The sequence below is a fragment of the Mustelus asterias genome, chromosome 14, assembly GCF_964213995.1.
Source record: "Mustelus asterias chromosome 14, sMusAst1.hap1.1, whole genome shotgun sequence".
Classification (NCBI taxonomy): Eukaryota; Metazoa; Chordata; class Chondrichthyes; order Carcharhiniformes; family Triakidae; genus Mustelus; species Mustelus asterias.
The window spans coordinates 841,132-858,445 of record NC_135814.1 but is presented as its reverse complement, the minus strand read 5'-3'; the positions used below and the strand labels follow the sequence as shown (position 1 = coordinate 858,445).

Sequence of the window (17,314 nt, the reverse complement as noted above, 5' to 3'; positions counted from 1 at the left end):
CTTACCAAAAAACTTCTAAGTGCCAAATGAGCATGAAAATGGGGGAGAATCATGCTTTTTTTTGGGCGAGATAAAAATGGAATCTTAGCTGACTCTGTCAAAAAAAATGAAGCGCACGGGAAGGACACGGGGCCGAGATCTCCGAAAGCTGGCAGATAGCAGCAGAGGGAGCCGTTGCGCATGTGAGATCTCTGTGTTCTGTGGACACAGATCTGTCAGTGACTGACTCCCCCAACTATAGCCGGCCTCTGCGGCCAATTCCGCCCCCTGCCAGACCTGATCACCCGCCCTCTCCCCTCATCGTGGGGCTCTGTAGCCAAAACCAACCCCCACCACCCACTCGTGCACAGACCAGCCGATCACAGCAAGCTGCGGCCCCTCTCTCCCTGATCACTGTTGCAGAGTGGCAGCGAACCCCCAATTGGTCCACCCCCACCTGGCCCGCCCCCATCAGGCCCCACCCCCTTGATACTGCCCGATCCCCAGTGGGTAGTACCAGGACGCCTGACTGGCAAGGGGCAACCCCCCGATCCCAATCTTCCAGGGGGGGGGCCTCAATGGCCTCCAGTCCCAATGGCAAGGCCATCACGTCTGGTCCACATTGAGGGAGATCATACGTGATCCACGCCAGTGAGAATCTTCACTGACGGAGTTGCAGAGGCTAGTGGGCCAAGACAATTGCAGCCCAGGCTCACTTGTGATATTTCAATTCTTCCTATTTTACATTTAAATCCTGAAAAGGACGTGAGGCTGAACTCGCCGGATTTGCGGTGCCGGTAAGATCACGCGAGGCGAACCTGATTTCGCGGCTCTCACCATCTTACCGGCTTGCCCCATCCATCGGTCAGTGGGGCAGAAAGGTAGGATCGCAGCCAATAAGAACAGCTCAGACTCTCCCACACAGCTGACTGTGAAGATCAGGGGATGAGATTGAGACAGTGAAAAGAAAGAATATCATTATTGTGTCTTTCAGATTGGGGGTAACGGGAGAGTGAAGGTAACGAGAAAGACTGGAGGTCACGGGAGACTGGGGATCACAGGGAGACTGGGGGTTACAGGGAGACTGGGGGTCACGGGAAGACTGGGGGTCACGGGGAGACTGGGGGTCACGGGGAGACTGGGGGTAATGGAGAGATGGGGGGTCATGAGGGACAGTGGGGTAATGGATAAAGAATGAATAATGGGAAGACAGGGGGTAACGGGGAGACTGGGGGTAATGAGGGAGAGTGGGGGTAATGGAGAGACTGGGGTAAAAAATTGAGGTCTTTAATAAGCACTTTATAGGATTTTCTAAATGCATTAATTGATTGCATCTCTGAACAATCTTCATTCTGCTGACATGTTGCAGCACGGACAAGTTGGGCCAAAGGGCCTGTTTCCATGCTGTAAACCTTTCTGACTCTATGTTGACATTCCTAAGTTGTTAGGTAGCATCTTGTGCACCCCCATATCTCCCAAAGATTGTTTCTTATTTGTTCATAGAATGTGGGTGTTGCTGGTTGTCCATCCCTGACTGCCCTTGAGAGAACAGGTAAGAGTCAATCACATGGCTGCGGCTCTGGAGTCACATGTAGGCCAGACCGGGTAAGGGCGGCAGATTTTATAACAATTGACAATGGCTTCATGGTCATCATTAGACTTTTAATTCCAGATTTTTATTGAATTCAAATTTCAACATCTGCCATGGTGGGATTCAAACCCGAATCCCCAGAGCTGTGTCCGTGGGTGAAGATTCTCACTGGTGTGGATCACATAGATCTCCCTCAATGTGGACCAGACGTGATGGCCTTGCCATTGGGACTGGAGGCCATTGAGGCCCCCCCACTCTGAAAGATTGGGAATCCCCAGAGCTGAATCCCCTGTGTCTTTGGATTATTAGTCGAGTGACAATACCAGAGGCGAGGGAGGAGGCTGGACAGGGCAGGGCAGTGGGCAGGGGGCAGTGACACAGGGGGAGGGGGCAGTGGGCAGGGGGAGGGGGCAGGGGGCAGCGAGAGGGCAGTGCTCATTGAGCAGCTGCCTTCTCCAGAGGCTGCAGAAGGTCAGGGAAGTTTCCTCAGACTAGGACTGAGACTCTGCCTACTGCCTGTGAGGAAGTTACAGGTCGTGTATTTTTTCTGTTTCAATAGTTACTGCGCTTTATCTAAACTGTTGTTTCGTAATGAACTATCTTAAAATTCCTGATGATAAGTCGACTGCCTACTTAGATATTGTGGCCCCAATCCTGGAAAGAAGGGAGAATGAGGCAGGGGTTAAATGGAGTGGGGGACCACAGGGGAGAACCACAGGGGAGAGTGGGGGGGGCCCAGAGGAGAGAGTGGGGGGCAGCAACAGGGGAGAACCATAGGGGGGAGTGAGTGACCACAGGAGAGAGTGGGGGGGGGGCCACAGGAGAGAGTGGGGGGGCAACAGGGGAGAGTGGGGGGGGGGCACAGGAGAGAGTGGGGGGGCAACAGGGGAGAGTGGGGGGTAAAGGGGAGTGGGGGGGGTAAGGGAGAGTGGGGGGCCACAGGGGAGAATGGGGAGGGTGACAGGGGAGAGTGGGGGGTAAAGGGGAGTGGAGGGGTAACGGAGAGTGGGGGGCCACAGGGGAGAGTGGGGGTAACAGGCAGTGGGGGGGGGGGGGGGGTAACAGGGAGAATCAGAGTAAAGGGGAGGGGGTAATTGGGACAGTGAGGGTAACAGGGGAGACAAGCTTGGAATTCTCACCTCTCCATACTCTGTGGTGAATTGGAAAATCCCATTGGAGGCGCTATTCACTCGGCCTGGGAGAAGCTGATCTTTCACTTGGAGCCAAACAGAGGAACCCTGGACACAGAAACATCAAATTAGTCAGAGTGATCACTGAGAGAACTAGAGAGACAGAGATAGAGAATGAGAGAGAAACATAGAAAGACGGGGAGAACGAGAGTGAGAAAGAGATAGATAGAAAGCCAGTGAGAGCGATAGACGGAGAGAGAGCAAGAGAAGGAAAGAGCGACAGAGGGGTGATTTTTTCCATTCCGCCAGCCACGGGAATCGGAGCGGGCGGGGGGCGGACCATGGGAAGGTCGTTGACCTTGGGCAGGATTTTCCGGTTTCGGGACAAGCACACCCAGAGTGTGTGAGAGAGAGAGAAGAGTGAGACAGAGTGTGAGAGAGATAGGAGGAGAGAAAAGAGAGGGAGACTGAGAGAAGGAGAAAGCGAGATAGGGAGAGGGAGTGAAGGAGAGACAGAAGAAAGAGAACATAAGGAGAGGTCGATAAACACAAAGGATCAGAAGGAAAGAGACAGGAAAAAGAAGATGCACAAAGAGGAAATATATTTACGTTTTATTAGTCACAAGTAGGCTTACATTAACACTGTAATGAAGTTACTGTGAAAATCCCCTAGTTGTCACACTCTGGCACCTGTTCAGGTACACTGAGGGAGAATTTAGCATGGCCAATTCACCTAATCTGCACATTTTTGGAGCGTGGGAGGAAACCGGAGCATTCAGAGGAAACCCACGCAGACACGGGGAGAATGCGCAGACTCCATACAGACAGTAACCCGAGCCAGGAATCGAACCCAGGTCCCTGGAGCTGCGAGGCAACAGTGCTAACCACTGTGCCCACCATGCCGCCTCAGATAGGAACAGGAGAGGCCATTTAGTCCCTTGAGCCTGTTCTGACATTCAATTTGACCAATGGTAAACTGCGAGAGACTGAGAGTGAAAGCGATGAAGAGAGACAGTGGGAATAAAACACAAGAAATGAGAGCAGAAGAAGACTCTTTCGCTCCTCAAGCTCCTTCCCCATTCAAGAAGCTGTGGCTGATCTGGCTGTGACACAAATTCGAATTTCCTGTCTGACACCCCTGTAACCTTTGACTCAAGGAGAAGGCAGAATTTTCTGAAAGATTAAAAGGAAGAAGGTATATTTCTATAGCAACTTTCACAACCACAGCATATCCCAAAGCTGATTACACAGACATAGACATAGACATAGAAAACTACAGCACAAAACAGGCCCTTCAGCCCCACAAGTTGTGCCGAACATATCCCTACCTTTTAGGCCCACCTATAACCCTCCAGCCTATTAAGTCCCATGTACTCATCCAGGAGTCTCTTAAAAGACCCGATTGAGTTTGCCTCCACCACCACTGACGGCAGCCGATTCCACTCGCCCACCACCCTCTGTGTGAAAAACTTCCCCCGAACATTTCCCCTGTACCTACCCCCAGCACCTTAAACCTGTGTCCTCTCGTAGCAGCCATTTGCACCCTGGGAAAAAGCCTCTGAGAGTCCACCCGATCTATGCCTCTCAAATCTTATATACCTCTATTAGGTCGCCTCTCATCCTTCGTCTCTCCAAGGAGAAAAGACCGAGCTCCCTTAGCCTATCCTCATAAGGCATGCCACTCAATCCAGGCAACATCCTTGTAAATCTCCTCTGCACCCTTTCAATCTTTTCCACATCCGTCCTGTAATGAGGTGACCAGAACTGAGCACAGTACTCCAAGTGGGGTCTGACGAGGGTCTTATATAGCTGCATCATTATCCCCGGACTCCTAAACTCAATCCCTCGATTGATAAAGGCCAGCACTCCATATGCCTTCTTAACCACCTCCTCCACCTGCGGGGCCGATTTTAGAGTCCTATGGACCCGGACCCCAAGGTCCTTCTGATCCTCTACCGTACTAAGAGTCTTTCCCTTAATATTGTACTCCTTCATCCCATTCGACCTGTCAAAATGGACCACTACGCATTTATCTGGGTTGAAGTCCATCTGCCACTTCTCCGCCCAGTCTTGCATCCTATCTATGTCCCTCTGTAACTTCTGACATCCCTCCAGACTATCCACAACCCCACCAAACTTCGTGTCGTCGGCAAACTTACCAACCCATCCCTCCACTTCCTCATCCAGGTCATTTATGAAAATGACAAACAGCAAGGGTCCCAGAACAGATCCCTGGGGCACACCACTGGTGACCGACCTCCATTTAGAAAAAGACCCATCTATCCCCACTCTCTGCCTCCATTGAGCAAGCCAGTTCTGGATCCACAGGGCAGCAGCCCCTTGGATCCCATGCCCTCTCACTTTTTCTAGAAGCCTTGCATGGGGGACCTTATCGAACGCCTTGCTAAAATCCATATAAACCACATCTACCGCTTTCCCTTCGTCAATGTGTTTAGTCACATTTTCAAAGAACTCCACCAGGCTCGTAAGGCACGATCTGCCTTTGACAAAGCCATGCTGAGTATTCTTGAGCAGACTAAACTTCTCTAAATGCTCATAAATCTTGTCCCTCAGGATCTTCTCCATCAGCTTACCAACCACTGAGGTTAGACTCACCGGTCGGTAATTTCCTGGGCTATCCCTATTCCCCTTCTTGAAAATAGGAACCACATCCGCAATCCTCCAATCCTCCGGCACCTCTCCCATCTCCATCGCCGACGCAAAGATCATCACCAGAGGCTCTGCAATCTCTTCCCTCGCCTCCCACAATAACCTGGGGTACATCCCATCCGGACCCGGCGACTTATCTATCTTGATGCCATTCAAAGATTCCAGCACAGCCTCTTTGTTAAAGTCCACATACTCAATCTTTTCAGTCCACCGCAAGCCCACAGTACATCCACCCAGGTCCTTCTCCTCTGTGAAAACTGAGGCAAAGTAGTCATTAAGCACCTCTGCCATTTCTACTGGTTCCGTACAGATTTACCCGCCTTCACCTTTTATAGGCCCTATTCCTTCACGTTTCATCCTTTTACTCTTCACATATTTATAGAACGCCTTCGGGTTTTCCTTAATTCTACTTGCCAACGCCTTCTCGAGCCCCTTCTGGCTCTCCTAATTTCCTTCTTTAGTCCCTTCCTACAAGCCGTATACTCATCTAGATCCCTATCTTTGCCAAGCTCTCTGAACCTTTTGTATGCTTACCTTTTCTTCTCGACTAGGTCCCGCACAGCTTTCGTGCACCACAGTTCCTTTAACCTACCAACTCCTCGCTGTCTGCTCGGAATATTGTCCTGTAGAACCCTAGACAGACATTCCTTGAAAAACTGCCACCTCTCTTCAATAGATTTCCCCGAGAATACCTCCTTCCAATTTACTCCTCTAATTTGCTGCCTTATATCTTCATATTTCCCCTTACTCCATATAAACGCTTTCCTAGCTTGCCTGATCTTCTCTTTTTCCAATGCAAGCATAAAGGAGATAGAGTTATGATTGCTATCCCCAAGATGCTCTCCCACTGAGAGATCTGACACCTGTCCAGGCTCATTGGTCAGTATCAGATCAAGTACAGCCTCTCCTCTTGTAGGCTTGTCCACATGCTGTGTCAGGAAACCCTCCTGAACACACCTAACGAACTCCTCCCCATCCAATCCCCTTACCCTAGGGACCCTCGTCAGACCCCACTTGGAGTACTGTGCTCAGTTCTGGTCGCCTCACTATAGGAAGGATGTGGAAAAGATTGAAAGGGTGCAGAGGAGATTTACAAGGATGTTGCCTGGATTGAGTGGCATGCCTTATGAGGATAGGCTGAGGGAGCTCGGTCTTTTCTCCTTGGAGAGACGAAGGATGAGAGAAGACCTAATAGAGGTGTATAAGATGTTGAGAGGCATAGATCGGGTGGACTCTCAGAGGCTTTTTCCCAGGGTGGAAATGTCTGCTATGAGGGGACACAGGTTTAAGATGCTGGGGGGTAGGTACAGGGGAGATGTTAGGGGTAAGTTTTTCACACAGAGGGTGGTGGGCGAGTGGAATCGGCTGCCATCAGTGGTGGTGGAGGCGAACTCAATAGGGTCTTTTAAGAGACCCCTGGATGAGTACATGGAGCTTAATAGGATGGAGGGTTATAGGTAGGTCGAGAAGGTAGGGATGTGTTTTGGCACAACTTGTGGGCCGAAGGGCCTGTTTGTGCTGTAGTTTTTCTATGTTCCATGTTCTATATTCCAATCTATGTTTGGGAAATTAAAGTCTCCCATCACAACAACTCTGCTATTATTGCAACTCTCCAGGATCTGTTTACCCATCTGCTCCTCCACCTCCCTGTCACTATTGGGCGGCCTATAGAAAACTCCCAGCAAAGTGATCGACCCCTTCCCACTTCAAACTTCCACCCACAGAGACTCTGTAGACAATCCCTCCACAGCACACACCTTCTCTACAGCTGTCACCCTATCCCTGATCAGCAGTGCCTCTCCACCCCCTCTCTTACCATCAATGATGAGTTTTTAAGCACATTAGAACACAGGACTAGGGTTCAGGAGTTAGCCATTTGCCCTTTCAAGCCTGCTCTGCTATTCATAGAGTCATAGGGGTCATGGGGAGTTGGTTAGCTCAGTAGGCTGGGTGGCTAGGTCATGATGCAGTGTGATGCAAACAGCATTGGTTCAATCACCGTACTGTCTGAGGTTACTCATGAAGGCCCCACCTTCTCAACCCTGCCCCTCACCCAAGGTGTGGTGATCCTCAGGATAAATCATCACGACTCAGCTCCCCTCCCTCATGGAGAAGAGCAGCGATGGTCATCTGGGACCACGGCAGCTTTACCTTCAGAGGTACACAGCACAGGAAAAGGCCCTTCAGCCCATTGCATCTGTGTCAGCCAAAGACAAACCACCAAACTATTCTAATCCCATATTCCAGAGCCATTTCCCCACATTATCATCCATCTGCCATTTTTAGTAAATAGTTGATGCTCCACCACTGATCCATGTGGCAATCCGGCTAGTTACAGCTTTCCAAATTGAAAACGACCCAGATGTCCCTACTCTCAACTTTGTGTTAAATCATTCTGACAATATGGGTTGGAACATAGAACATAGAAAAATTACAGCACAAACAGGCCCTTCGGCCCACAGGTTGCGCCGGTCATGTCCCGACCTACCTAGGCTTATATATAGGCTTACCGAAAACCCTCCATCCTATTAAGTCCCATGTACTCATCCAGAAGTCTCTTAAAAGACCCTATTAAGTTTGCCTCCACCACCACTGACGGCAGCCGATTCCACTCACCCACCACCCTCTGAGTGAAAAACTTACCCCTGACATCTCCTCTGTACCTACTCCCCAGCACCTTAAACCTGTGTCCTCTCGTAGCAGCCATTTCAGCCCTGGGAAAAAGCCTCCGAGAATCCACCCGATCTATACCTCTCAACATCTTGTACACCTCTATCAGGTCACCTCTCATCCTTCGTCTCTCCAAGGAGAAAAGACCGAGCTCCCTCAATCGACCCTCATAAGGCATGCCAACCAATCCAGGGAACTTCCTTGTATATCTTCTCTGCACCCTTTCAATCATTTCCACATCCCTCCTGTAATGAGGCGACCAGAACTGAGCACAGTACTCCAAGTGGGGTCTGACGAGGGTCTTATATAGCTGCATCATTACCTCCCGACTCCTAAACTCAATCCCTCGACTGATGAAGGCCAGCACACCATACGCCTTCTTAACCGCCTCCTCTACCTGCAAGGCCGATTTAAGAGTCCTATGGACCCGGACTCCAAGGTCCTTCTGATCCTCTACACTTCTAAGAGTCTTACCCTTTATATTATACTCCTTCATCCCATTTGACCGACCAAAATGGACCACTACACATTTATCCGGGTTGAAGTCCATCTGCCACTTCTCCGCCCAGTCTTGCATCCTATCTATGTCACGCTGCAGCTTCTGACATCCCTCCAACCTATCCACAACACCACCAACCTTCGTGTCGTCGGCAAACTTACCAACCCATCCCTCCACTTCCTCATCCAGGTCATTTATGAAAATGACAAACAGCAAGGGTCCCAGAACAGATCCCTGGGGCACTCCACTGGTGACTGACCTCCATTCAGAAAACGACCCATCTCCAACCACTCTCTGCCTTCTGCAGGCAAGCCAGTTCTAAATCCACAAGGCAACAGCCCCTTGGATCCCATGCCCTCTCACTTTCTTGAGATGTCTTGCATGGGGGACCTTATCGAACGCCTTGCTGAAGTCCATGTAAACCACATCTACTGCTTTTCCTTCGTCAATGTGTTTAGTCACATTTTCAAAGAACTCCACCAGGCTCGTAAGGCACGATTTGCCTTTGACAAAGCCGTGCTGACTACTTTTGAGCATACTAAACTTCTCTAAATGTTCAGAAATCCTGTCCCTCAGGATCTTCTCCATCAACTTACCAACCGCTGAGGTTAGACTCACCGGTCGGTAATTTCCTGGGCTATCCCTATTCCCTTTCTTGAAAATAGGAACCACATCCGCAATCCTCCAATCCTCCGGAACCTCTCCCGTCTCCATTGACGACGCAAAGATCATCGCCAGAGGCTCTGCAATCTCTTCCCTTGCCTCCCACAGTAACCTGGGGTACATCCCATCCGGACCCGGCGACTTATTTATCTTGATGCTATTCAAAATTTCCAACACATCCTCTTTCTTAATGTCCACATACTCAATCTTTTCAGTCCACCTAAATCCTGTAGTACAACCACTCAGGTCTTTTTCCACTGTCAATACCGAGGTAAAATATTCATTAAGCACCTCTGCTCTTTCTTCGGGTTCTGTACAGACTTTCTCACCTTCACATTTTATAGCTCCTATTCCTTCACATCTCATCCTTTTACTCTTCACATGTTTATAGAATGCCTTAGGGCTCTCCTTAATCTTACCTGCCAAGGCCTTCTCGTGACCCCTTCTGGCTCTCCTAATTTCTTTCTTAAGTCCCTTCTTACAAGCCGTATACTCATCTAGATCCCTATCATCGCCGAGCTCTCTGAACCTTTTGTACGTTTTCCTTTTCTTTCTCACTAGGTTCAGCGCAGCTTTCGTGCACCACGATTCCCGTAACCTACCAACACCTCCCTGTCCCATCGGAACGTTGTCATGCAGAACTCCAGACAAACATTCCTTGAAAATGTGCCATCTTACTTCAGTACTTTTCCTCGAGAATACCTCTTTCCAATTTACGCCTCTAATCTCCTGCCTGATGGCTTCATATTTCCCCTTACTCCAGATAAACATTTTCCTAGCTTGCCTGATCTCTTTCTTAAGTCCCTTTCTCTTTCCAGTGCTAGTGTAAAGTAGATAGAGTTATGATCACTATCCCCAAGATGCTCCCCCACTGAGAGATCCAACACCTGTCCAGGCTCATTAGCCAGTACCAGATCAAGTACAGCCTCTCCTCTTGTAGGCTTATCCACATGCTGTGTCAGGAAACCCTCCTGAACACACCTAACAAACTCCTCCCCATCCAAACCCCTTACCCTAGGGATATTCCAATCGATGTTTGGGAAATTAAAGTCTCCCATCATGACAACCCTGTTATTACTACATCTCAATGTGGAGATGCCGGCGTTGGACTGGGGTAAACACAGTAAGAAGTTTAACAACACCAGGTTAAAGTCCAACAGGTTTATTTGGTAGCAAAAGCCACACAAGCTTTCGGAGCTGCAAGCCCCTTCTTCAGGTGAGTGGGAATTCTGTTCACAAACAGAGCATATAAAGATACAAACTCAATTTACATGAATAATGGTTGGAATGCGAATACTTACAACTAATCAAGTCTTTAAGAAACAAAACAATGTGAGTGGAGAGAGCATCAAGACAGGCTAAAAAGATGTGTATTGTCTCCAGACAAGACACATCTTTTTAGCCTGTCTTGATGCTCTCTCCACTCACATTGTTTTGTTTCTTAAAGACTTGATTAGTTGTAAGTCTTCGCATTCCAACCATTATTCATGTAAATTGAGTCTGTGTCTTTATAAGCTCTGTTTGTGAACAGAATTCCCACTCACCTGAAGAAGGGGCTTAGAGCTCCGAAAGCTTGTGTGGCTTTTGCTACCAAATAAACCTGTTGGACTTTAACCTGGTGTTGTTAAACTTCTTACTGTCATCACAGTTCACCATCCCATTCAACTTGGTATCATCTGCAAACTTTGGGATGTTACATTTTGTTCCCTCATCCAAATCATTATTATATATTGTGAATAGCTGGGGTCCCTGCACTGATCCCTGTGGCACCCCACTAGTTACTGCCTGCCAATTTGAAAAGTGCCCATTAATTCCTACTCTTTGTTTCCTCTCTGCCAATCAGTTTTCTATCCATCTCAATACACTTCCCCCAATCCCGTGCGCTTTAATCTTGCACGACAATCTCTTATGTGGGACTTTGTCAAACACTTTCTGAAAGTCCAAATTTGCCACATCAACTGGTTCCCCCTTGTCAACTCTACTAGTTACATCTTCAAAGAATTCCAACAGATTTGTCAAGCATGATTTCCCCTTCATAAATCCATGCTGACTCTGTCTGATCCTGCCACTGCTTTCTAAATGCTCTGCTATAAAGTCCTTGATAATGGATTCAAGAATTTTCCCCATTACCGATGTTAAGCTTACTGATCTATAATTCCCTGTTTTCTCTCTACCTCCCTTTTGATTATTGGAGTGACATTCGCTACCCTCCAATCTGCAGGGACTATTCTGGAGTCTATAGAACCCTGGAAGATGACCACCAATGCATTCACTATTTCTCGAGCCACTTCCTTAAGTACTCTGGGATGCAGATTATCAGGCCCTGAGGATTTATCCACCTTCAATCCCATCAATTTTCCCAGTACTATTTCTCTACTAATATTGATCTCCTTCAGTTCTTCCCTCTCACTAAATCTTGCATTGTCCAATATTTCCGGTATCTTTTGTGAAGACAGAACCAAAGTATGTATTCAGTTGCTCGGCCATTTCTTTGTCCCTTATTATACATTCCCCCATTTCCGTCTGTAGGGGACCTACATTTGTCTTCATCAACCTCTTTCTCTTCACGTATCTATAGAAACTCTTAGTGTCTGTCTTTATGTTCCCTGCAAGCTTACTTTCGTACCGTATTTTCCCCTTCTTAATCAATCCCTTGGTCCTTCTTTGCTGAATTCTAAACTGCTCCCAATCCTCAGACCTATTATTTTTCTTGGCCAATTGATATGCTTCTTCCTTAGATCTCTCTCATTTCCTTTGTAAGCCATGGATTGGCCCTCTTTTGCTCTTGTGTCAGACAGGAATAAACAGTTGCTGCAGTTCCCCCATGCGTTTTTTGAATGTTTGCCATTGCCTATCCACTGTCATCCCTTTAAGTAACTCTCCCCAATCTATCAAGGCCAACTCACGCCTCATATCCTCATAGTTTCCTTTATTAAGATTCAGCATCTTAGTCTCCAAATCAACTCCTTCACTCTCCATCTTGATAAAAAGTTCTATCATGTTATGGTCGCTCATCCCCAAGGGGTCTCGTACAGCTAGATTGGCAATGATTCCTTTCTCATTACAGTACCAGTCTAAGATGGCCTGCTCTCTAGTTGGTTCCTCCACATATTGGTCAAGAAAACCATCCCGTAAACACTCCAGGAATTCCTCCTCTACGGCATTGTGGCTAATTTGATTTGCCCAATCTATGTGCAGATTAAACTCACCCATGATCACCGATATTCCCTTATCACATGCATCTCTAATTTCGTGTTTAATGCCATTCCCAACATCATCATTGCAGTTTAGGGGTCTATATATGACACCCTTCGTATTTCTCAACTCCACCCACACAGACTCCATGTTGTCAGAGCGAATATCCTTTCTCACTATCGTGTTAATTTCCTCTTTAACCAGCAGTGCCACTCCACCACCTTTTCCTTTATGCCTGTCCTTCCTAAATACTGAATACCCTGGGACATTCAGTTCCCATCCCTGGTCACCTTGCAGCCATGTCTCTGTAATCCCAATTATATTGTACCCGTTTACATCTATCTGCACGATCAGTTCATCCACTTTATTGTGAATGCTCTGGGCATTAGGGTACAGAGCCTTTAAGCTGTCTGTTTAACATTGTTTGTCTTGATCCCAGTATTTTTCTCTATCGCCCTGTTTGAATTTTATCGTTGGTTTCTTCGCCTATCACTTTTCTTATTCCCTTTTCTACCTTTTGTTCTTGTCCTTGCTCCTTCCTTCTCTGACTACATAGGTTCCCATCCCCCTGGCATATTAGTTTAAACCCTCCCCAACCGCTCTCGCAAACAGTCCCCCTCGGACATCAGTCCCAGTCCTGCCCAGGTGTAACCTGTCCAGTTTGTACAGGTCCGACCTCCCCCAGAACTGGTCCCAATGCCCCAGGAATCCGAAACCCTCCCCTGACACCATCTCTTCAGCCACATATTCATCCGATATATCCTGTCATTTCTACTCTGACTAGCAGGTGGTACCAGTACTAATCCTGAGACCACTATCTTTGAGGTCCGATTTCTTAACTTTCTTCCTCACTCCCTGTATTCTGCTTTTAGGACCTCATCCTTTTTTTACCTATGTCGCCTGTACCAGCGTGTACTACGACCACTGGCTGTTCACCCTCCCCCTTCAGAATGTCCAGCAGCCGCTCCGAGACATCCTTGACCCCAGCACAAGGGAGGCAACATACCATCCTGGAGTCTTGTTTACGGACACAGAAATGCTTGTCTGTTCCCATTACAATTGAGTGGTGATGTAGGAAAAGCTGCAACTTGCACACAGCTAGATTTCACAAAGAGAAATGTGCCAATGACCAGATAATCTGTTATAAAGTTATTCATTGAGAAATATTGCTCCAGGACACTGGAGAAATATTCCCTGCTCATCTTTCAAATAGTTCCAAGAAATAACACACATCCCACTGACAGTGCAGCACTCCCTCAGTACTGATCCTCTAACAGTGCAGCACTCCCTCAGTACTGACCCTCTGACAGTGCAGCAGTCCCTCAGTACTGACCCTCTGACAGTGCGGCACTCCCTCAGTACTGACCCTCTAACAGTGCAGCACTCCCTCAGCACTGACTCTCTGACAGTGCGGCACTCCCTCAATACTGACCCTCTGACAGTGCGGCACTCCCTCAGTACTGACCCTCTGACAGTGCGGCACTCCCTCAGTACTGACCCTCTGACAGTGCAGCACTCCCTCAGTACTGACCCTCTGACATAGAACATAGAACATAGAAAGCCACAGCACAAACAGGCCCTTCGGCCCACAAGTTGCGCTGATCATATCCCTACCTCTAGGCCTATCTATAGCCCTCAATCCCATTAAATCCCATGTACTCATCCAGAAGTCTCTTAAAAGACCCCAACGAGTTTGCCTCCACCACCACCGACGTCAGCCGATTCCACTCACCCACCACCCTCTGAGTGAAAAACTTACCCCTGACATCTCCTCTGTACCTACCCCCCAGCACCTTAAACCTGTGTCCTCTCGTAGCAACCATTTCAGCCCTTGGAAATAGCCTCTGAGAGTCTACCCTATCCAGACCTCTCAACATCTTATAAACCTCTATCAGGTCACCTCTCATCCTTCGTCTCTCCAGGGAGAAGAGACCAAGCTCCCTCAACCTATCCTCATAAGGCATGCCCCCCAATCCAGGCAACATCCTTGTAAATCTCCTCTGCACCCTTTCAATGGCTTCAACATCTTTCCTGTAATGAGGTGACCAGAACTGCGCGCAGTACTCCAAGTGGGGTCTAACCAGGGTCCTATAAAGCTGCAGCATTATCTCCCGACTCCTAAACTCAATCCCTCGATTAATGAAGGCTAGTACGCCGTACGCCTTCTTGACCGCATCCTCCACCTGCGAGGCCAATTTAAGAGTCCTATGGACCCGGACCCCAAGGTCCTTCTGATCCTCTACACTGCTAAGAATGGTACCCTTCATATTATACTGCTGCTTCATCCCATTGGATCTGCCAAAATGGATCACTACACACTTATCCGGGTTGAAGTCCATCTGCCACTTCTCCGCCCAGTCTTGCATTCTATCTATGTCTCGCTGCAACTTCTGACATCCCTCCAAACTATCCACAACACCACCTACCTTGGTGTCGTCAGCAAACTTACCAACCCATCCCTCCACTTCCTCATCCAGGTCATTTATGAAAATGACAAACAGCAAGGGTCCCAGAACAGATCCCTGGGGCACTCCACTGGTCACTGACCTCCATGCAGAGAAAGACCCCTCCACAGCCACTCTCTGCCTTCTGCAGGCAAGCCAGTTCTGGATCCACAAGGCAACAGCCCCTTGGATCCCATGCCCTCTCACTTTCTCAAGAAGTCTTGCATGGGGGACCTTATCGAACGCCTTGCTGAAGTCCATATAGACCACATCCACCGCTCTTCCTTCGTCAATGTGTTTGGTCACATTTTCAAAGAACTCAACCAGGCTCGTAAGGCACGACCTGCCCTTGACAAAGCCGTGCTGACTACTTTTGATCATACTAAACTTCTCTAGATGATCATAAATCCTGTCTCTCAGGATCCTCTCCATCAACTTACCAACCACTGAGGTTAGACTCACCGGTCGGTAATTTCCCGGGCTGTCCCTGTTCCCTTTCTTGAATATAGGGACCACATCTGCAATCCTCCAATCCTCCGGAACCTCTCCCGTCTCCATCGACGATGCAAAGATCATCGCCAAAGGCTCCGCAATCTCCTCCCTCGCCTCCCACAGTAACCTGGGGTACATCCCATCCGGTCCCGGCGACTTACCAACCTTGATGCCATTCAATAGTTCCAACACATCCTCTTTCTTTATGTCCACATGCTCGATCCTTTCTGTCCACCGCAAACCAGCAGTACAACCACCCAGATCCCTTTCCACCGTGAATACCGAGGTAAAGTATTCATTAAGCACCTCCGCCATTTCTAACGGTTCCGCACAAACTTTTCCCCCTTCACCTTTTAAGGGTCCTATGCCTTCACATCTCATCCTTTTACTCTTGACATATTTGTAGAAAGCCTTGGGATTCTCCTTAATCTTGCCCGCCAAGGTCTTCTCATGACCCCTTCTCGCTCTCCTAATTTCCTTCTTAAGCTCCTTCCTACATCCCGTATACTCCTCTAAATCCTTAACACCTCCTAGCTCTCTGACAATGCGGCACTCCCTCAGTACTGACCCTCTGACAGTGCGGCACTCCCTCTGTACTGACCCTCTGACAGTGCGGCACTCCCTCAGTACTGACCCTCTGACAGTGCGGCACTCCCTCAGTACTGACCCTCTGACAGTGCGGCACTCCCTCAGTACTGACCCTCTGACAGTGCGGCACTCCCTCAGTACTGACCCTCTGACAGTGTGGCACTCCCTCAGTACTGACTCTCTGACAGTGCGGCACTCCCTCAGTACTGACCCTCTGACAGTGCGGCACTCCCTCAGTACTGACCCTCTGACAGTGCAGCACTCCCTCAGTACTGACCCTCTGACAGTGCAGCACTCCCTCAGTACTGACCCTCTGACAGTGCAGCACTCCCTCAGTACTGACCCTCTGACAGTGCGGCACTCCCTCAGTACTGACCCTCTGACAGTGCGGCACTCCCTCAGTACTGACCCTCTGACAGTGCGGCACTCCCTCAGTACTGACCCTCTGACAGTGCAGCACTCCCTCAATACTGACCCTCTGACAGTGCAGCACTCCCTCAGTACTGACCCTCTGACAGTGCGGCACTCCCTCAGTACTGACCCTCTGACAGTGCAGCACTCCCGCACACAGTGCAGCACTCCCTCAGACAGTCATCCTGAATTTTGTACCCGAGTCTTGGAGTATCGGGATTTGATCTAGAAATTCCGTGCTCAGAGACGTATGTAGCACTCAAACTGGGACATTGTCCAAAACCCGCTCACACTGAGACACTGACTGTCCAAAACCCACTCACACTGAGACACTGACTGTCCAAAACCCACTGACACTGAGACACTGACTGTCCAAAGCCCACTGACACTGAGACACTGACTGTCCAAAGCCCACTGACACTGAGACACTGACTGTCCAAAACCCACTCACACTGAGACACTGACTGTCCAAAACCCACTCACACTGAGACACTGACTGTCCAAAACCCACTCACACTGTGTCCAAAACCCACTGACACTGAGACACTGACTGTCCAAAACCCACTGACACTGAGACACTGACTGTCCAAAACCCACTCACACTGAGACACTGACTGTCCAAAACCCACTGACACTGAGACACTGACTGTCCAAAACCCACTGACACTGAGACACTGACTGTCCAAAGCCCACTGACACTGAGACACTGACTGTCCAAAACCCACTCACACTGAGACACTGACTGTCCAAAGCCCACTGACACTGAGACACTGACTGTCCAAAACCCACTGACACTGAGACACTGACTGTCCAAAGCCCTCACCAGCAGGACATATCCAGTAGAGGTAGCAGCACACCGTGGTGTGCAGTTGGGAGGGAGTTGCCCTCAGAGTTCTCACCATCGAGTCTGCACCACATGAAGTCTCAAGTCATCAAGTCAAACAATGGCAAGGAATCTACCTGCTGATATCCACGTACTATC

General features: G+C 48.9%; 1 protein-coding gene across 1 annotated transcript in view; it reads right to left on the bottom strand.

The window, feature by feature from the left end:
• Positions 1-17,314, bottom strand: part of LOC144504014 (unconventional myosin-X-like) — a 219,264-nt gene that overhangs the window by 187,882 nt on the left and 14,068 nt on the right. Inside the window, 1 exon segment of the mRNA XM_078229165.1 lies at positions 2,710-2,808. Coding sequence (XP_078085291.1) covers positions 2,710-2,808 — 99 coding nt within the window.